The 22,130-nt window shown below is 39.3% G+C and overlaps 1 protein-coding gene across 4 annotated transcripts in view; it reads left to right on the top strand.

Moving 5' to 3' along the window:
* The window catches only part of Dbp80 (putative ATP-dependent RNA helicase Dbp80), a 170,741-nt gene that overhangs the window by 67,437 nt on the left and 81,174 nt on the right, over window positions 1–22,130 (top strand). For 3 of the 4 annotated variants that reach the window (XM_041776432.2, XM_041776431.2, XM_070284904.1), the window contains one exon: window positions 178–279. The exons of the other annotated variant lie outside the window; for it this stretch is intronic. In XM_041776432.2, coding sequence (XP_041632366.1) covers window positions 178–279 — 102 coding nt within the window. The remainder of the gene's footprint in view (window positions 1–177; window positions 280–22,130) is intronic. 4 annotated transcript variants of the gene reach the window in all.

A 22,130-nucleotide genomic window follows, 5' to 3' on the forward strand; every position in this document is an offset into this window, starting at 1 on the left:
TATAGTTAAGGAGTTCATTCTGATATTTTCAGCCTGTTTCTACGCAGCTAACATGCATATGTATTTTGCGGTCTTTCGCTGGGTTACTCCAGCTAGTCTAATTATAATATAGTCTTATAACTCAATTTGTAATATTATGGTATTATTATTTGGAATATGTTTTTTTTTTTTTTACAGAATGCTAAGCCCAGAATGCCAGATGTTGTTTTTTTCTGCAACTTACGATAAGGAAGTAATGGACTTCGCCCGTCTCATAGTTAGCGAACCTACTATAATAAGGTATTACTTATTACTTCAATATCAGCCTTAATCTACAATATAACAAGAAAGGAAGCTAACTTCGGCACGCCGAAGTTTGTATACCCTTGCAGATATTATTTCATTACATTTTAGCTATACTTATTATGTTTACAGTTTGACAGTTACAGTTTTGCATTCCCAGCTTTACATTTTCTCTACATCTACCGATCGTTTCTATGGCAGCTATAAGATATAGTCGTCCGATTTTCATGAAACGTTTATCGAAATTCTGAAATAATATAAAATGGCCATACCTAAAAAATTGTGCAAAAATGTTGGAAAACAGCCAAGTTATACTTTTTTTTCTAAAAATTTATCGAACATTTGTATGGCAGCTATATGATATAGTCATCCGATCCGGCCCGTTCCGACATATATATCAGTGAGAGTATATAGAAGACTATATGCAAAGTTTCATTCAGATAGCTTTAAAACTGAGGGACTAGTTTGCGTAAAAACGGACAGACGGACGGACATGGCTAGATCGACTCGGCTGTTGATGCTCATCAAGAATATATATACTTTATAGGGTCGGAAAGGTCTCCTTCACTGCGTTGCAAACTTCTGACTGAAATTATAATACCCTGCAAGGGTATAAAAATAAGTTATTATAATAAGGTATTACTTATTGCTTCAATATCAGCCTTAAGGGGGGATATAACATACATGTAAACTGTCCAAATTTAGACATTTTTCGTGAATTTTTTAATGTAGGAAATAGTCAAGCTATCTTAAAACTTTAGATATATGGTAGTTAAAAGTAGAATCGGAGATGATAAAAAAATGTTGTTATAAACAATATTTTACAAAATGGCGGACCTATGGAAAACATGCCGCAGCGTCTCAAGCTTTGAGTTTCCCGGCTATGGACACGATAGAGCACGTAATTTGAACCTTCTATTCGAACCTAAAAAACCAAAAAGAAATTATAATCAAAATATTAAATTTAGTTTTGAAGGGGAAAATGCTATTTTCAGGGAATCAGATTTCACTTCCCACCCTCTTAAAAAATAGTAATACTAATTTTTATACTTCCCATGTAGGTTCAAATAGAAGATAATTTCATGCTGATCATAATAATTTTTGATCCACTCCGATATGTTACATAGTTTTTTGTGAATCGTGTCCAAAGCATAGGTAAAAATTCAAAAATTAGAAGCTGAGAAAAAGACGTTTAAAGTTTTTGATGCGCCCACGTTAACACTTGTATAAATTATATTTAGATTGGTTACTACCTGTTTCCCGATCGCCTGTGAAGGCAATGGTAATAAAGGAGACGAGTTTGGTTTCAATTCTGTTTATTGATCTTGACCCGCTAGGGTAAGATATGAAATTATTGTTACAGTGGTTTATTAAATTGCACAGCTACGGCTGTGGAGTTATGATTCTAAACTAAACTAAAGGTCTACGGCGGCCGCGGCTTGTAGTCTTTGGGTAGCCGCAGCGCTGCCGCCAAGATGCCTGGTCAGCACTTGGTATCCGGCGCATGTCGATCATGCGCCGCCCGAATGTTCCCGGCACCGTTGGTAAAGTGCCGGGTCAGCAACTTGTTGCCGGGCGACGGACTCCAGGCAATTGCCCTCGGAGTGCTTGGTCACCAGATTCGCCGTTGCGCGTTTTGGCCACCGGATGCGGCCTGCAACTCCGCGAATTTGCCGTATGGGAAATGGATGTGTTAACTATTCCCCCTTTTAAGTGGTCGCCGTCCCGGTGACCTTCAGCTTCTACGTCGCCAAGGATTCCAGAGACTGCATGGCTATTGGTTTTAAGATGGCAGTATCCAAGCCAGACAGTGGAGCACAGCAGAAGGGCGGCGAGTAGTGCGAAAGCGTAGTTAATGAAGGAGCCCATGGTAAGCTTATCCCGAAGTGTTCCGATGTGCTGGAGGTTCGTCAAGCTTAGTGCGTGGAGGAGTGGTAGACTTAGTCGATTTTGGTGTGTCGTGACGTTGACCACAGTCATGCCTGATACGGCGGGCTTCTTCATCGAGTTCCCCAGCTGGTTAACGTACCAGGTTCCGTTGAGGCTCACTCGGTCCGAAAATGTCACCAAGTAAGTTCCGGTTATTCTCTGGTCCCGACCTTGGTCATCGGTTACAGTCACGTTGGCCTCATTTACAATGATAGTGCCGTGGTCCACCATGGTAATTGGGTCAAGGTGGCCTGGCAGTGTGGAGCAATGTGCAACGGCTCCAGATATCAGTTGCTGAGCACACGTGTCGTCTTGCAGCTCCTTGCAGAAGGTGGCACCGACTGTTGTCTTGCAGTGTCCGATATTTAGGTTTCGTTCGGGGCATTCGGCGACCAAGTTTCCTTTCTCGAGGTCCAAGATTTTATTATGGTGCTGGACCGGGTAGACCGTAATTTGCTTACATGTAAACTTAGGTTTAGGGAATTTAATGAGGAAGTGGAGGATGTCTGGGGTTTGAAAAACACTAATACTAGATACTTCTAATAACTCTATTAAGCTAACATTAATAGGCTGCATGTCTTTAAATTCGCCAATGTCGGAGTTATCAAGGATTGCTGGACTTACAATGTTTAACTTTGCTAGGGTTAGGCCCATTAATATGTTTTCCAAATCTGTGATGACGATTCTGTTTTTTGCTAAGATGATTTCCAAAAGGTGTGTTTCTTTATCTGACTCGAATTTCTGGATTTGATTCATCGCGTTAGCGAGTTCGTTTAGACGTTCTTGAAACTTGATATTTAGCTCTGTCTGTCCCTCGTCCGCTTTCATTAATGTTTCCTGATTGAATTTTACTTGCTCCCAATCATTGAAGTCGGGAGTGCCCGCAACAACCTTTAAGGCTGTCCCGAGTATGTTGAGACTCCTAGCAGCCCTATGATGGAACTTAAGGGTAACTACCAACTTGCGAATATGTCCGAGGTCCGTCTTTATTACCGGCATCCGGTGGTCGTCAGTGAATGTCTTAGTTAGTGTCTCCGTCTGGTCAGCGTAGTCTTCGTATGACGTCATGTTAGTCGCGTGCTGTAAGTACCCATAGGACTCCCACACTATGATGTTACCGTCTTCTATTGGTATGTAGTCTGTGTTCGTATAGTCATTTAGTCTTATAGTCGCGTCCGTCCTAACAGCCGTTAGTGTCAGAAATAGGAACCTAAAAAGTATAGAAAATGCGAAAATTAGGTTGGAGAGTCTAGCGAAGATGGTTAACGCAGGTTGTCCTTATGGACCACTCTCCCTTTAATTAGGACCGTTGTCCCCAGGTCCGCTTCAACAACCTCTTCTGAACAAAGTGGTGAGAGCTTGTTACCTAGGCGTCTGTTCGTTTTCAAAAAAACTTTCTCGCCGACCTGATAGTTTTTGTAAGTCCTGTCTTTGTTTACCTGGTCTAGGCTTCTTTCTTGTGCCTGTTGGATTTTCCTGTTAATTTCCCTCTCGAATTCTACAGGTTTCGAATGAATTACCTCCATTGGTTTCCTGTTGGTTACCGAGTGGATTGAGCTATTGTATTTATTTGTTGCAAGGAGAATTAGTTCGACCGTATCGTTTAGGTTGCTTCCAAGCTTCAGGCATCTGGCTATTTCCGCCAGGGTGCTATGAAACCTCTCTACCTGCCCATTTGAGGTGCTATGCAGAGGTGGAGCGTTTGAGACTGTTATGTTGAAATGGTTCAAAAGAAAAGACTTGATGGTTTCTGAATTTAGTGACTTTTCATTGTCACAGTAAACTGTTTTGGTTTTGGGAAAAAAATTTATTATGTGTAGTAGAGGAGCTTTAATATCCACAATAGCCCTTGATGCGATCTTCTGCACTGTAGCGAACTTTGAGAATTTATCGACGCATGTAAGAAAAAGTGTCCCGTCCGTTGAGAAAATGTCTATGTGTAGGATTTCTCTTACGGAAGAAGGGATGGGTGTTACCGCTACTGCCTGCTTGGATGGATGGCGTTTGCAGTTACTTCTGTTGCTAACCGCAGCATTTTCGGGAAGAAATAATCCCTCAGGATTTGTTTAACATTTTCCTGTGCCGCTCGGTGAGCCCTGTTGTGCTCTGTTACAACTATTTCCCTTTGTTCTGTTACGTCCGTTATGTCTTGTACAAAGCTCTTCGCATACTTGAAGGAAGTGCTAGGGAATAATTCAACTAGTTGATGTTGAATGAACGCTAGGATCGGTAATGAGCAATGTATTGCATTTACTACCTCCGCATTCACAGCATCTTGTAGGGCTTCTAGTAGGTTGTCGCGATTTTGTATTCTGATCACGTGCCTTACTTTGCTCTTAAACAAGATGAACGTATCTACCGAGAAACCGTTTCCTTCTTCAATTATTATTTGATTCCGGAAGCAGTTTACGGGATTGTCGGTTGAGTCGATCGTGTAAGTTAGCGACTGTTCGCTATGTACTGTTGCTATGTCAGATTCTTGCCCGTCTTGGAGGGCGTTTATGTTCTGGCGGGACAGTGCGTCCGCCACGAGGTTTTCCTTCCCTGGCTTGTAAACTAGTGTTGCGCCATGGTCATCGATAATCCCTTTCCAGCGTTTCAGCTTTGCATTAGGATTTTTATCGGAGACGGCGAAGGTTAGTGGCTGATGGTCAGTGAAGATTTTCAAGCCTTTTACCCCGTAGAGGTAATTTCGGAGACTTTTTAATGCCCATGCAATAGCGAGGAGTTCCCGCTCATTGGTCGCATAATTTTTTTCACAATCACGCAGGGCGCGTGATATCATGGTGATTGGACGGCCGTCTTGAGATAGCACTGCCCCTAGACCAAAGCCTGACGCATCCGTCGTTAGATCGAATGGCCTCTTAAAGTCTGGGTATGAGAGGAGAACGTCTTCTGATGCTAAGATTTCTCTCAGTCTGTCAAAAGATTCTCTTTGCTCATTTGTCAAATTTATGTCAATTTTTCTTGACTGGTATTTACTGGCCTTTCCATTTTCCCCTTTCAGAATATTTGTCAAGGGTCTTGCGATTGTCGCAAAGTTTTATATGAAGCACCTGTAGTAGCTTGCTAACCCTAGGAATGACCTGAGGTCGAAGAGCGATTTGGGTGGGGGAAATTCCTTTATGGCTTTTACCTTTTCAGGTGATGTTTTAAGCCCCCCCTGTGACACGATAAATCCCAAGTATTCAACGCTCTTTTTAAAGAACTTTGACTTTTCTTGGGATACCCTCATGCCTGCCTCCAAAAGTTTATTGAGTACCCAATCTACATCTTTTACATGGTCCTCTTTCGTTTTGGAGAATATTATGACGTCATCTACATAAACGTAGCATATTTTAGAGATTCCATCTCTTAGCACGTCATCAATGGCCCTTTGGAAAATGCTAGGGGCATTTTTTAGTCCGAATGGCAACCTACAGAATTCGTATTTGCCATTGTTTATGGAGAAAGCAGTTTTTTCTCTATCCCTTTCCGCCAATTCTATTTGGTGGAATCCGGATTTTAGGTCGAGTGTTGTAAAAAATTGGGACTCGCCTATGTTTGACAGTATTGTCGAGATCGATACCCTATCCCTAGTATCTATCGTCCACGGTTTTCTGGTTTAGCTTTCTGAAGTCGATGACTAATCGCTTCTTTTTTACCCCGTTTTGGTCTGTGCCCTTTTTGTCCACGACCCACGTAGGGTTGTTATATGGGGATCTGGATGGTCTGATTACGCCGTCCGCGAGAAGTTGTTTAACCTCTGCATTGACGAATTCAGTTACACCCATGGGGTGAGGGTATGACTTGGAGTATACTGGCTCCCCGTCAGTTTTGATTGTAGCAATAGTGTTTATATTAAAAGGTAGAGCTTCGTCTGTGTCGGCGAAGGCTCCATGATTTTTTACAATCATTTTATCGAAAGTGGCTTTAATTGCCACGGGGACGTCCTCGTCATCGATTTTAATGAAGTTGACGTTTTTTGCTTTAGTAAACTGGATACTTTCGTTTCCGTTACTTGTCCGCAAGACATTGTTGGTAAAATCCAGTGTCGCATTCACTTGTTTAAGCAAGTCGAGTCCGATAATACCGTCGAGGTCTTTGAGGTTCTTTAAGATAAAAAAGGGTGTCTTTACGTTGAACACCGAAACTAGACATTTTTTGTCGATTTTAGTAGAGCCATGGATTGACTTTACTGTAAAAGGTTTCTCCGCTTCCACGACGCCTTTCAGCCCCGGGAGTGGAGTAATAAAGTTTTTAGAGGTACCCGTATCCAATAATATTCTTATTTCTTTTCCTGCCACCTTACGGGTAATATAGGGGAGCAGGGACTTTACCCTAAAAAATTGCAGGAGTCCTCTGCTTCTAGGTCGTCTTCTATCTCAGTGGCAGAAGCTTGAGCGACTGAGTTGTAGTCCTCATTGTCGGATTCTTGTTCCGGCAAGAAGTTTATCTTTTGTGGGAATCGATTCGACTGCCCTTTTTGCCAAGTTGTAGGTTGCCTGAACCGAGAGGAAGTGTCAACTTCCATCGGCTCTGGTGCTGGCTGTTTATTATCTGCGTTATTACGCGGTTTTTGCCGGGATGAACCACTTTGGTTATTATCCCTCTGGGTTCGGACAAAGTGAGGATTCTTTTTTATTGCCCCCGAATTTTGGTTTTGTTCATAACTTCTCCAGCTCGTTTTGCGCTGGTTGTTTGGTCTGAACGATTTTTCCTCTGTGTGCTGAGCAAAGCTGGCTGCGAAGATGGTTCTTTCGTTGCTCGATTCAGCTTCTTGCGCTAGCGCTAATGCTGACGGCAAATCTCGCGGCTGTGCCGGGAAGACTGCTATCTTCAATGATTTTTTCAAGCCAGAGACAAACGCGTGTAGGGCGTCCTCCCTGTGCTGCTCATTTAGGACGGCCGCTGCGGCTGCGTCATGGGTCATGATGGTTTTGTTTGTTAGAAGTGTTAACTTGCGCTCAATTTCATCATAGTATTTAAGAAGGGGCAGTTCCCCCTGTCTGGACAAGCTTAATTCTTGCTTAATTACATGCGTCGGAGTTTTGTCCGCGTATGTGAAGTCTAAACGTGCCAATATGGCATTGAAATTAAACACTGTGTTGAATGGAGATAGGGCGGCAGCTGCCGGGCCGGTTATTTTATTTTTTATTATTCCCACGGCCTGATAATGGCGGCTGCTGCCTTCATAGTTTTCGAAAACTTTATATGCTGCACAGGCAGCTTGTCTCCAGGCAACGTAATTTTCCTGCTTCCCATCAAATGTTGGGACCGACTTCACCATGTCGAGTGGTTCGTCGCAAAATACCTCTCCTGGCTTAAGCTCAATTTCGGTATATGTTTTGATTTTTGGGTTATTGTCCCGAACTCTCAATGAGTCCAACTCCTGTTGGACAAGGGCTAATCTATCCTCGAATAATTTTTGCTGCCTTTGAAGTGCGTCCTGTATGGCCGCCTCCATGGCAGTGATTTGGACTTGCTGCATGAGCAAGACCTGTTCTTGTGCTTCTCTGCTGGTCGACTGACCCGCTTCAGAGTGAGCGTTTCGTCTTGCCTCCATTCTTCTATTATATTCTTCGAGAACTTCCTCGTCTGAAGGAATTTCCTCGTCTGACAGTTCCTTACTCATAAATCTGTTTTTTTATTCCCACCCTCCAAGTGCTGAAAGAATGAAAAATGTAGAACGATTTATCGTTCGCCCAACCTCCAATTCCTGTAAGAGTATTTGATATGCGTAAAGGTCGGAAGTTTCAAGAATGTCTTTTTTTTTTTGTTAATTTTCTAAAAACTGTATCGTCTTCACAGTTGGATTTTTATAAATTGAAATTTTAAATCCTGATTTATTAATTATTGTTTTAATAAGAAAAAAACGAGTCCACTGTATTATTTTGTACATATGGAATTTTTAGGTTTCGAGGAAATATCCCCGATTTATTTATTTTGAATTTAATTTTAATTAAATAAAATTAGTTAATTTCCTTAAACTTCGGTAAAATATTCCCGACTTTATTTATTTTTAATTTTACTTGGGACAAATAGAACTATGCCCACTGTAATGGCGACTGAGCTCGATTTTAATTGGCGGAGACAAGAAGCCTACTCACATTTCTTATATTTATTCGCCGTCGTCGCTGTCGCTGCGGTCGTCGCTGCTACCGTCGCTGCTGCCGTCGGTGTTTTTTTGTTGTCGGGCTATGCAGAATGGCTCTGCCCGTGATGATTTTATTTATTTAATTTTTATTTTGGCTATGCTGCCAAGTTTGTTGATTTTTTCTTTGGCTATGCTCCGGGCTCTGCCAAGTCGTCGTTGTTGCCGTCGGTGTTTTTTGCTGCTGGGCTATGCGGAATGGCTCTGCCCCTGATGATTTGATTTATTTAATTAACAAAAATTTTTTTTTAAATTAATTTTTTATTTATTTTGGCTATGCTGCCAAATTTGTCAATTTTTTATTTTGGCTATGCTCCGGGCTCTGCCAATTTCTGAATTATTTTTTCCACAATAACTGTTTTTCGACTTTTTATTTGTCGATTTATCGCACTATTGCCACTGTTCGTCGCAATTTATATTTGTTAAGTTTTCCTTCTTTTTTTTTTTATTCACTGCACAAGTTTTGTAACTTTTCACAAAGTAATTCACTGTTTCCGCGCGAGTGTTTCTTTTTTTTTTTTTTTCGGCTAACTTCTTTTAAGCGCGGTCGTGAGATCGGTTATGCTGGGCGCCAATTATATTTAGATTGGTTACAACCTGTTTCCCGATCGCCTGTGAAGGCAATGGTAATAAAGGAGACGAGTTTGGTTTCAATTCTGTTTATTGATCTTGACCCGCTAGGGTAAGATGAAATTATTGTTACAGTGGTTTATTAAATTGCACAGCTACGGCTGTGGAGTTATGATTCTAAACTAAACTAAAGGTCTACGGCGGCCGCGGCTTGTAGTCTTTGGGTAGCCGCAGCGCTGCCGCCAAGATGCCTGGTCAGCACTTGGTATCCGGCGCATGTCGATCATGCGCCGCCCGAATGTTCCCGGCACCGTTGGTAAAGTGCCGGGTCAGCAACTTGTTGCCGGGCGACGGACTCCAGGCAATTGCCCTCGGAGTGCTTGGTCACCAGATTCGCCGTTGCGCGTGTTGGCCACCGGATGCGGCCTGCAACTCCGCGAATTTGCCTTATGGGAAATGGATGTGTTAACTTATACCTTGAGTGCATACTTGATTTGAGGCATTTAACGTTGGAATTCGGTAACGAAACTTACACAGTATATTCTTTAAGTAATAAACTATTTTTTAAACAAAAAAAAAAAAAAAATTGCCAAAAAATGTTGGTTTACATGTAATCTACTTAATCTCTATATAATCACTCATAATCTACTATATAAAAATAAGTTGGGTTTTCCACGGTTTATCGTTCGTTGGAAAGGTATCGGGCTCCGTGAGTTGTGTAGCAAAGAAAATTCAGGAAAATGTCAACAGAAAAGCGGGAAAATAATTTTTCGCATACAGCACCTCTCACCTCTCTCTCTGATCTATTATTCATTTCCTAACATTTTAATTGGAAACCATCAAATCAATCACGTGTTCTGTGAAAATTTTTATCTAATTTCAACAGCAGGTATTTGTCTTTAAGGTGGTAAGTTAAAGTGTGTAAATTATATAGTTCAAAATGGCTAGAGCACGACGTGCGAACATTGGCCGCCGCACAAGACATGCAAGCCAGCAAGAAGTGCACTCACAGAACTTAAGCGAAGAAAGTCTCAATATAATAAGAGAAAATGCCCGATTGAGACAACGCGTGTGCACACGAAGATCATTGGTATCACACAATTGCTTGGCATTCCAATTTGATCCCACTGCGTATTACAGTGATGATGAAAATTTAGATATTGGACCTATGACGACTATATGCCGATATTGCAATGCGTAAAAGTTCAAAAGAGAAACGGCTGGATTGTGCTGCGCAAGTGGAAGAGTCAAACTGGATGCATTACTCACACCACAACAGCTACTAAAACCGTTGTTCTATGGAAGTGATCCAGATTCCACCCATTTTGTTCACACCATTCTTGAATACAATAACTGCTTCGGCATGACTTCTTTTGGAGCTAATATCTTTCGAACAGGCTGACTTGCAAGGTAATAGATACAACATACAAAACCAATTATTTTTCACCAATGATTGTTTGCAATTACAGATACAGATGCAGATGAACCGCATCAATTTCTGCAAATATATTTCATTTCGTCGATAGAGGATCAGCCGAATGTGCGGTGCAATATACAGAGAACACAACAGTTAAAGAGACGAATTATTAAACAGTTGCTTTTTTTCACGCTAATGTTTAATACGTTCAAAAAATCATTGAAACAAATGCCATCGGATACGCACAAATTTGTCATAAGAGCGGATTGCATCCCAGCTGGTGAACATGTGCGAAGAATTAATGCACCCATTGTTAATAATCTTCCTGCAATTATTGTTGGCGATCCAACTAAATTGCGGGATATTGTCGTTCAGCGAAGAAGCAATATGCTGAAGGATCCTCGACGAAATAAAAACATCTGTGGTGGCTTGATGATATTGTTGGCAGGCGATTTCAGGCAGATGATGCCAGTAAATTGAATGCTTGCCTGAAGGCATCACCTTTATGGAATAACGTAAAAACCTTATCGCTTACCACTAAAATAAGAGTTCAACTTCAAAATGATCAAGGTGCGGCACAATTTTCCAAACAATTGTTCGCTGTTGGAAATGGACAAGTCCCATTTGATGCGACATCTGGATTAATTACTCCTACCAACGTCTATTGCGGATTTGTAGACTCTCTATTAGCTCTTATTGAAAATGTTTTCCCAAACATAAGTGAGAATTATCAGAATTTTGCTTGGTTAAGGGGGGACATCTGAGTAACTTTTTTTAAAAATAATAATGTGTCTAAGTGTCGAAATTTTCCATTCTGCGGCGATGCCTCTCATGTAAATATATACGATTTTAAAACTTTAAACGCGTTTTTCTCAAAACCACTTTTTTTGAGTTGGCCGGAAACCTAACTCGAACAAATCTTAACCGATCGATCTGAAATTTTGACAGTATATTTAAAATACCTATGGCTATCGACACACGTAGATTTTTTTTTTTTTGCTTACTTTTTTTTTATCAACAATTTTGTGACGTTTTTTTACATGAAAATTGAACATTTTATTTAATCACTCACCGTTTTGCTAAAAATCAAAATATCGAAAAAATCCTACGTGTGTCGATAGCGGTTGAAATACAGAAAGTAACAAAATTTGATTTTTTGTTCTAGATCAAAAATTAAGGACGTTAGATTTCCGGCCATGGACCCCTTTCAAAAAAATAGGGCCTACGAAGAAATGCTGCACAGCCGCCATTTTGTTTTCGATTTATTCCAAAAAATGTATTTTGTACTTCACATATAACATTATAAAACCTACTTTAAAATTTTTCGATTTGCTTTTTCATTTGGCAAAAAAAAATTCTTGAAAATCGGTTTTTTTTTGGCCAGTTACTCAGATGTCCCCCCTTAAATCAACGAGCAATTCTTGCCGCAAAGAATAATGATGTACACGCACTGAATTTCACCATTCAATCAAAATTTGCGATTTGGTGGCATACAAATTTTTTGGCATTTAAAACCACCGGTGCACAGTAGCGCCTTTTCTCATTTAGCGTTGCAAAAATCATAACTTTTGAACCAAATGAGATAACTAAATAATTTAAACGGCATTGGACAGGTAATTGTTGTAAAATTTATATATGTACTGCATAATGTGCCACGCCCACAAATAGGGTATTTTATAGGGTATCAAAGAGAAAAAATAATTTTTTTTCTATGAAAACGAATTTTTAAAAACAAAAGATTGTTAATTTTTTTGCTTTATTTTTATTTAATTTATAAAATAAAAATATTTTGAACACTGAAAATTTTTTTTTTTTTTTTTTTTTACAATTTTTTTTAGTATTTTTTAATTTTTGGTTAATTTTGACTACTTATTACTAAATATATGCTTATATTTGAGGAATTTCTAATAGACTAAGCATTTCTGGACTATAATCACTTGATTCTATCTCTTTTCGTGATTTTACATGCCGTAGAGATGCAATAAATGGGTCAGATGATGCAGCCAACATGTTGAACAGGTCCTCATTTTGCATCAGTCTTGATGACTTGTATTTCTTATAGAATTTATTCAGCGACTCCTGAGCTTCTTCCGAAAGTTCTCCAATAGGCAAAGATTGATATTCAATTATATCTTTACCATGTTCCAAAATTTTGTGGACTGTCGGGGTCAATCTTTTATGTGGATACTTCTGAGCCAAAAGTGAAGCTGTGATGGAAGCATATTCCCCATATTTTACGGAATCAATTTTCTCCTTGCAATTGAGTACATTCAAGATCGTACCCAATCTTTGAATGATTTCCTCGTCAACTCCAACATGGCAATTTTCAAAAAATCTCCGAGAAGTATTTCCATCCCGGTTTTCATATCCCGGTTTTGGGTCTTTTAAAGGGTTACATCATGCACGTGTTATACCTGTGCATCTTTGTAAATATGTCCCAAATTCATGTTATGCAATTTTTAGGTAAGACATTTTTTACCTAGTACAACCCAAAACTATTTTGTAAACAACAAAATGGTCTACCTGTTTTTTAAAAGTACTCTTTTTGCCCCTTTGGAAGTATAATCAGGTATAAATATGAAATCTAGTACAGCCCAAAACTATTTTGTAAACAACAAAATGGTCTACCTCTTTTTAAAAGTACTCTTTTTGCCCCTTTGGAAGTATAATCAGGTATAAATATGAAACCTCCAAACCCATTTTAAAAGGTACGTTTTGTCCTTCAATACAGAAAACATAAACAGATTGAAAGTATTTGGGATGCAAAACAGTTGCGCGCTAAATTTGGTATATAGTATATACCGTGTAAGTGGCGGTTATGATATTTTGGTATATTTTACCCTGAGTTGTTTTGGTTTTTTGCGTTGCATTTCCGCAGACGCAGCTCGACGCAGCCGATGAAAGTTAATTCTGATCCAGGAAAGATCCACGGAGTTTGTAGTCATAGTGTAGTCAGTGGCCGGCATTGGCGTCAAAAGATATAGACTACTTTAGGCAGAAAAAGGTGAAAAAAATGGACACCTGGCAGGTAGCGATTTACCTGTAGAAGCCCAAACCAAAGTGTCGTTTTTTTTAGGTTCTTTAAGGGGGTCTTCTCATTGGGCAACTTTTTTTTTTCGATTTTTTTTTTTTTGCATTTATTTATAGCTTGGGATGGTGTGTATATGTCCCCAAAAGGATTTTTAGAAATTCGAAATACTTTAGAAGATACAGCCTTTTTTGTGAAGCAAGATCTATGCAAAATGAGCTTTTTTCAAACTTCAAACGCGTTTATCTCGAAACCACGTTTTTCGAACTGGCGGCCATGATATCTCCAGTTCAACTGAACCGATTTTCATGAAACAAAGTGCAATCGACGCAGAATTGTCACCATTTTCGGCTGACGGAACAGATTTTTTTTTAAATTTTTTTTTCTATTTTTTTTTTACACTAAACTACAAAAAAAACGCCCGAAATCGAAATTTTTTTTTTGAATGGCCGCCATTTTGTTTAAAAAATTTTTTAAAAAAATCTGTTCCGTCAGCCGAAAATGACATCTATTCTGATTATAACCCCGTTTTTATTTTTCATTTCGGACGCTCTGGAAACCCTGAATCATGGCCGCCAGGACGACACCTTTTTTTTCGACCACCAAGTTTGAAGTCTCATTACTCTTTGAACAACCCTCGTATCGAGGCAAGAACAACTTTTTTAGTTACTTTGAACATTTTTGAATACAATAAATAAAAAAAGTTTTCAATTATTCTTTGCGTTTTCAAATAAGAATTTTTTTAAAAAGGGTCCAAAAAACAGCTTTTGAATGAGAAGACCCCCTTAATAGTTTATGAATGTATCTATCATTTAAAGTTAAAACCATGACCATTGGTTTTATGGTTTTTTTTTTAATATTACCTGAAAGTCGACCAATTTACAAATTTTTTTTGTATGATGCAAAAAACGAAACAAAGTTCAACTTTAAGTGCTCATAACTTCTACAAAAAAAAATAAAAAAAATAAAAAAAAAATTAAAATTGATTTTATTGCAGATTCTGAATCCTTGTTAAATTTCCTGTCGAATAAGTATGGTTTTTGCGAACATGACTTTTTTGATTTTTGCAACGCTAATTGTTCGAGAGGCGCTACTGTGCGGTGTCCAGATTTAATTTTTAAAATACAATTCCCAACTTTGCGTTCTGCTACGCGAGTGCATGTGTCTTTCAGTGTTAAGTTATTATTTATTATTTATTTATTAATCACCTTTAGTTTTTGCGTTTTCTTGTCCCCTCTTTGTGCTGTCCCGTTTATTTGCTTCTAGCTACACTTAAGGGGTTACATACAGTTGTGATGATAAAAAAAATCGACTTTTTTTATTGCATATTCTTCAAGTATATACTATTGAAAATACTCTCACAAAAATTCATAAAGATCGGAGCTTTAGAACCGAAGTTGTAGCTATTTATAGCGCACGACCTGCACGTCGGCCGGAACAAACTTGAAACTTTAAACGCGATTATCTCAGAATCGTTTTTTTTCGAAGTTACCTTTGCGGTGGACACGATAACTAAAAAACTATTAATACGATCAACACCAAATTTTGACCACTTATTTTTTATAACAATAGCTAGTCCTCTAACGAAGAATTTTTTATTTTTTTTTAAAACTTTTTTTTTTAGAGCATAAAAATCAAAAATCTTATACCTTAAAAAAGGAAATTTTTTGTTAAAACCGTCGCCATTTTTTTTTTAATCAAAATTTTTACAAATCCATGGTCTAGAGGACTAGGCAATACAATATACTAACGAAATTTTTTTGAATTGTTGACTTCGGAAGAACCGTTCTCGGGATATGATGTCCACCGCAAGTCACCATCGAAAAAAAGACGATCTTGGAATTCGGCCATAACATTTTTAATATTTAATATTTTTTTATAAAAAAATTTTATAAAGTACCTAGAAACATGTACGAAACAACGTCGGCAAAACATTTTTGATAAATATTTTTTATGATGTCAAAAAAAAATCGACAAAATTGCATTTTTTTGCGCGGTACAACTGTATATAACCCCTTAAGCGGTTCCAAGCTTTCGTTTGTTCTCTGCTCACCCACGCTTACGCTCCCGCTCTCTTGTTTTTTTTTTTCGTACAGCTTATCTGTGCACCGTGGTTGAAGGTTGTGTAAAATGGTGTCAAATATTGTTTGCGCTATTAAATGCTGCCAAAAAGAAGTTTTGGCAGATCAGCCCAGCCTGTATTGCTGGCTTTGCGATGCGGTCGTACACGCTAAGTGTATGGACTTAACGGGCCGTATCGCTGAAGTAATTTCTGCCAAGAATGGCATACTTTACTGTTGCCATGCCTGCCGGGAGTGACCTGTTCACAGCGCTGGACGCTCAATTTAACGGGATGAAGCTGTTAAGTGAGTCGCCAAAGCGCAAAAAATCAGCACACCCCCTCGGCCAACCCCCGGCCCCAACACCAACTCCAATGGTGTTGAGATTGGGATGGATGTGCCGGGATGAAAATGGCAGCAGCTCCGCCAGTCATATCCGTTTAGTCCGCTGCGGTGTCTCATCCTTTTAACTAATAGAATCATGCATCAGTTAAAAACAAATATGGAAATGTAAAAATGTGTGTTGATTACCGTGGATTGAATAAGCTATGGATAATTTTCCGCTACCTCTTATTGAAAACTGTTTAGAATACCTTGAAGGTAAATCAGTGTTCTCAGTTATAGACCTTAAAAGTGGCTTTCACAACATAGGTATTAAAGCAGGATCCGTAAAATATACCGCCTTCGTGACCTCGGACGGGCACTTTGAATAGAAAAATGGTCCGGCTGTTTTCCAAAGATTTATTTTCGACGCCTTGAGAGACTTTGTAAGAAACCGACAGATTGTTTTTTATATGGATGATATTATTTTAGCATCATACTTCGTAGAATAGCATAAAAAGATATTAGCTAGGTTGTTAAATCGACTCGTTGAGTTTAACCTTGAGGTAAATTTAAAGAAAAGTAGTTTCCTGCAGAAGATATATATATAGATTACCTAGGTTATGATGTTAATGTTCAAGGAATAAGTTAACTGCTATAAAACAGTATCCAGAATCAATTAATAGCAAGACGTTACATTCCTGTCTCGGTATATTTTCTTATTTTAGGAAGTTCGTTCCAAACTTCTCGCGTGTAGCAAAGCCTTTGACCGACCTTCTTAAAAAAGGGGGACCGTTTTCCATGTCGGATTCGGAAAAAAGCATTCCTTCAGTTAAGGACAGAGTTATCGAGTCCTCCCGTCCTATCAATCTGCAATCCGCAGTATGAAACTGAATTGCACACGGACGCAAGTTCCCACGGGTTTGGAGCTGTTTTGATGCAGCGACAGCCGAATAAGAAACTACACCCTGTTTTCTTCTACTCGAGAAAGGCCACTGCAGCCGAATTTCGCTATCACAGTTTTGAACTCGAAACCTTGGCAATCATACACGCCTTGCGCCGTTTCCGAATATACTTTGAGCATAAACCTTTGCTGATAGTAACCGACTGCAGCTCCTTGGTTCAAACCTTGAGTAAGAAGTCTATAAATCCCCGAATTGCCTGTTGGTCCCTTTAGTTGAAAAGTTTTAATTATTCGATAGCCCATAGGCTGGGGTCGAACATGGCCCATGTAGATGCGCTGAGTAGGCACACAGAGCTGGTGACAGACGTTGAAGGAATTTCTGATCCGGGTCCGATTCCGTCAAGAGATGTTGTTCCTTTTGGACGTTGTAGCCCTATTATTTCTGTTAAGTCTTCTGGTCCTACTGCACCTTGTTTTACTGTTGAACCTGGTAAACCTTGTGAACCTTGTAAACCTTTTGAACCTTGTAAACCTTGTAAACCTATTGAACTTTGTAAGCCGTGTGAAACTTCTAAATCTTGTAGATCTTCGGGCTCTTGTGAACCTAGGAAACATGAGGTTGAAGAGATTGAGGGAATTGTAGGTGCATCCCCTTACGATATTGGTTTACTTTTGGAGATCGAACAGATAAGAGATCCGGAAATCTGTAGTGTGCGAGAGAAGGTGGAGATTAATGAAACTGAGCGAAGGATAGTAAGAAACTGTGTATGTACATATGTGCCGAGTCGAATGCAAGAATATTTAATTAGAAAATTCCATGAAAAGTTGGGCCATTTTTCGACAGATAAGTGTGTGAATAAACTGGTTTCCTGGTATAAAAAGTAAGGTTGATCCATTTTTAAAAAACTGTTTGCTGTGCATTCTACATTCAGTCCCAAAAAGTATTCACAATAGAACGCTTCATAGTATACCTAAAGCACCGGTCCCGTTTGATGCAATCCATATTGAACATCTAGATCCCCTTCCGTCTATTAACTAAAAGAGAAAGTACTTGTTGGTTTTTATTGATGCGTTCACAAAGTTTGTTAAATTATATCCTGTCAATTCCACCAGTACTAGGGAAGTCAACTGCTCTTTAGAAAAATATTTCGAATAGTATAGCCGGCCTCGCTGAATCATTTCCGATAGAGGCACATGTTTCACTTCTTTTGAGTTATGGCGAGTGTAACAGACTTGATCCACATTAATTTATTAAATGACGAACATCGTCCAACAAGTTCAATAAAGACATTCGGTTGGTTTTTTTGTGACGGAACATACTGACACGCTTTTTTCGTCTCGGACAACTGTAACTCCTGTGATACCTCAATATGATGAGAACTAGGCCACTCGTATCAGGTCCATTTCCCCATTAAGTACGCTTCAAACCCCCTAATTCTTGTCGCCACAGCTCCTGAAGCAAGATTTTTGCTCTTGTGATCAACGGACACAATAACCCCAAAGGGTCAAAAAAACGAGCTGTGACGGACAAAATGTTGTGTTTCGTGGGAGGTAAGGATTGAAACTATAATGAAATGCATCATACTGAGGGTTCCACCTCATTCCAAGCGTCTTAACAGACTCAGAGGTCTGATTAGTCATCAAACTTGGATGATTTCACTTCCAACTCGTCCAAACTGTTCGCTCCTGTGAGCACATCGTCAACGTAAAAGTCGCTTGAGGTTACCTCTCATGCCACCGGATGTGAATTAGCGTAAATTTTTGATAGCTCAAAGGGACAACGGATGGCCAAGAATGGAGCAAAGGCTGTCCCATGAGTAACAGTGTTAAGACGAAAGGTTTGAAGAGCTTGAGTCAATTTTTCCCTCCACAAAATGAGTTAAAAATTTCGGTCTTAGTTAGCAACGTTAACTTGCCTATACATCTTTGATATATCAGCTGTCAAGGCATATTCGTTCAATCGAAATCTTGCGAGAATAGCGTAAAGCTCCCTCTGAATAGTTGAACCCACCATTAAAGTCTCATTTAATGAGATCGAGGTTGACGTTTTACTTGACGCATCAGAATCAACTCCCAACTTTGTGGTGTTACTATCAACGCTCATGACACATTGATGTGGAATGTAATAGTGTTGTCCTGGAGGAGGCGTTGGAGGCAGTGACATATGTCCAAGGTTAAGATACTCTCTTATAAACTCGTGATACATGTCTTGCAACTCGCTATTCGCAAGTCTGCGCTCTAACGAAAGAAATATGCGTCTTGCCGTTTCGAAGAATAAGCCTAGAACACTTGGATTTGTCTTAAATGGCAGCTTCACCTCAAAACGACCTGACGAAAGTCTTTTAACTGTGTGCTTGCAAGCAACTTGTTCAGCTGTGTAAACAGCCTTCGATTTCTCTGGGACTTGTTCCAATTCCCAAAATCGTTCCACAAGAGTGTCGAGAGAACTTATATTTTCACTGATACTGACGCTGCCTACTCGAGATTGACTCGATAGGCGTTGAGTGTTCTTTCCCGACACAATCCATCCTAATAATATTTTCTGAAGCGAAGGATGGTCGGAACCCAATTTTATTTGGCCTACGCTTAGAAGTTCAAAAAAGGATTTTGCGCCAATCAGCAAATCCACTTTTGCGGGCTTCTGAAAACGAGGGTCTGCCAATTCAATGTTTGCAGGAATTTTCCATTGGGCATAATTGACTTCATAGTAAGGCTGATATGATGAAATTGACCTTACACCCAAAAATCGGTCGCGAAACTATGAGCATTGACGCGAGAGTGAATTGACGCTCTACCGAATCGTTCTTCCCGACCGTAGTGATATTCAAATATGACTCCTCCCTATGTAACCGCAAACGTTGTGCTAAATCTTCGGCCATAAAGTTTACTTGCAACCCCAAATCTAAAAGAGCTCGTCCTAATTGAAACTGTCCGAATCTATCCCGCACCTTAACGACGGCATTGGCAAGAATCACTTGGTCGCTACTTGCAACATGACATGAGTGGGCTTGATTTGAATGATCAAACGCTACAGGAAACGACTGTGATTGCACTTGAGGACCTGATCCCGAAGCTACAGGTTGCTGCTCTAGCCCATATCTGTGAAGAAGTGTGTTATGAGGCTTAGAGCACACGCGACACTTTGTTGCTTTGCATTTTTTAACTGGATGACCAGGATTTAAACAATTTATGCACAGCCGATTATGTTTCGTAAAATCAAAACGCTGAATCACGGACAGAGCCATAAAGGCTTGGCAACTACCTAAATTATGATTCGTCGCTGAACAATAATATTGACACTTCGAATCAGGTTTGTGATTTGTTTTTGTGCATGAGAATGACGATTTCGAGTATCGCTTATTCGAACCTTGGCTAGGCTTCCCTTTACTTTTAGTTGATTCCTCAGCAGCTAAATGCTGGTATCACCGATTCAAATGAAACGCACAATCAGACCATGTTGGCAACTTATTGTAATCTAGCTGCTCCTCAAATCGGGATTTTGTCGTATGATCTACCTTGGACATACAGCTGTGTTCACTGAAATAGCAGTGCGGCAGAGGAACAACTTCAAAACGTTTTTTGTACATATTCCTTTTTGCAAGCTGATCTATTGCACATTGTTTTTGTAAAATGGAACATAAAGATAAGAATCGAGAAAAAATTCCGTTAGATTTGCTCTATTTTTATGTTTTATTGATCATTTTTCCCATATGCAGCTCGTTTTGGCCGATCACTGAAATAGCAGTTTTTTATTTTCTTTCGCAAAAAGTGCCGAAATTTCTTTTAATTTTGTAAAAAATGAGTTTAATTACGGTCGTTATTATAGTTTATACTATAATACACCTTTACAACGCAAAAAAAAATATTTTTGTGGGCGCAGGACCTCACTGCTCCATGAGAGAAAGGTATCAGATTACTTAGCCTAGAAAGAAGGGCAAAACATGTAAAGAGACTCCAAATCTTTCAAATTGTAATTTTAAAATAGTTTATAAATCATAAAATATGAACCGAACCCAAAAAACCGAGGTACGATTCGCAAAACCACAATTGTACAGGCTCGACGCGTACTTCGCTTCAGCAAAGCTCGTCCTTTTGCATCCTCTACGGATATATGAGCGGGAATTGGCATGGGAATCAGTCATGGGACCATTCGCCGGGGACTTATTGAATAAATTCTAGATTCGCGAAGTCCGTGGAAAATGTCACTGCTTGGTTAAAGGCATATCAAGGCCAGATTGGAGTTCGCCAATAGCCACTTGAACAGCCACTATTCAAATGTCGTAATATCCTTTGGACAAATGACTCCAAACTGGTTTTATTTGGTGGAATAGGACAAGTCAATATGTCCGTCGACCTCCAAATACATAGTACCCACCAAACCATACGCTGAAGACAGTAAAGCACGGTGGCCTAAAAATCATGGTATGGGTATACTTTTCATACAACGTTTTAGGTCCCGTATATATGATCTGTCGGATCAAAGACCATTATGTTTATGTCCAAATATTAAAAACTGTCTTGCAGCCGCATCCTGATGAAAATATGCCATTAATTTGGACATTTCAGCAGTACAGTGACCCTAATCATACCATCAAGGTGGCCAAGGAGTGGGTTTTTAATGAAAAAGTGGATGCAATGCCATGGCCTGCACAGTCCCCGGATATAAATCCGATCGAAAACTTATGGGGGACATCAAGGGCTGCGTATTAAAGAAGTTTCCGACTTCTAAGCCACAGCTTTGGCAATTTGTGAAGGAGGAATGAGGCCATAATCCCCTCAAGCGTTGCTAAGACTTGGTGGACTCCTTGCCACCCAGGTATAAGGCTATGATAGCTTCTAAAGGCTATTTAACAAAATATTAGATCATAGTCAATTAGAATTTAAGAAGAAATAGGTTTCTTATACGATATTTTTAAATTTATGAAAGTTATTAATTTATAAATTCAAATGCACACCAAATTTTATTTGGGTTATATAAGGGTTAATAATGCCAAAACCAAACGCTGAAATTAAACACCAAGTTGAATTTAATTTGACAAATAAACTGTCCCAAAATATTTAAGTGGATCCTACACAGGTTAAAGATGCCCACAAGCACCCCCAAAGCCAGAAACTGTATCACAATTTTTTCAGGCCGTATATTTTAAAGAAACCGAATTAATGTGTTATTAATTTAATTTCACTGTCGAGTTTTTCAGGAATTTTATTTTGTATACTTTTTGAGAGCCACTGCCAGAGTATATGCTGTCGAAATTAAGAGATATGCCACTATGTATGGTTTGAAATTTCTGTTCGTTGGGCATGATTTCCAGCACTTTCCTTTTTCCAAAATTGATCCAATCCGAAATATAAAAAAAAAATGGAACAAGTGCCGAGACAACGAAAATTCACTATTTTGTTCGTTTTTCCGACGCGATAATCGAAAAGCTAGTCGTAGTTCCTATTTCGGGCGCCAAAATGAAAGTCCGTCAGAGTTTTCCGGACCA

This window comes from Drosophila kikkawai, chromosome 3L (genome assembly GCF_030179895.1).
Source record: "Drosophila kikkawai strain 14028-0561.14 chromosome 3L, DkikHiC1v2, whole genome shotgun sequence".
NCBI classification, from domain to species: domain Eukaryota; kingdom Metazoa; phylum Arthropoda; class Insecta; order Diptera; family Drosophilidae; genus Drosophila; species Drosophila kikkawai.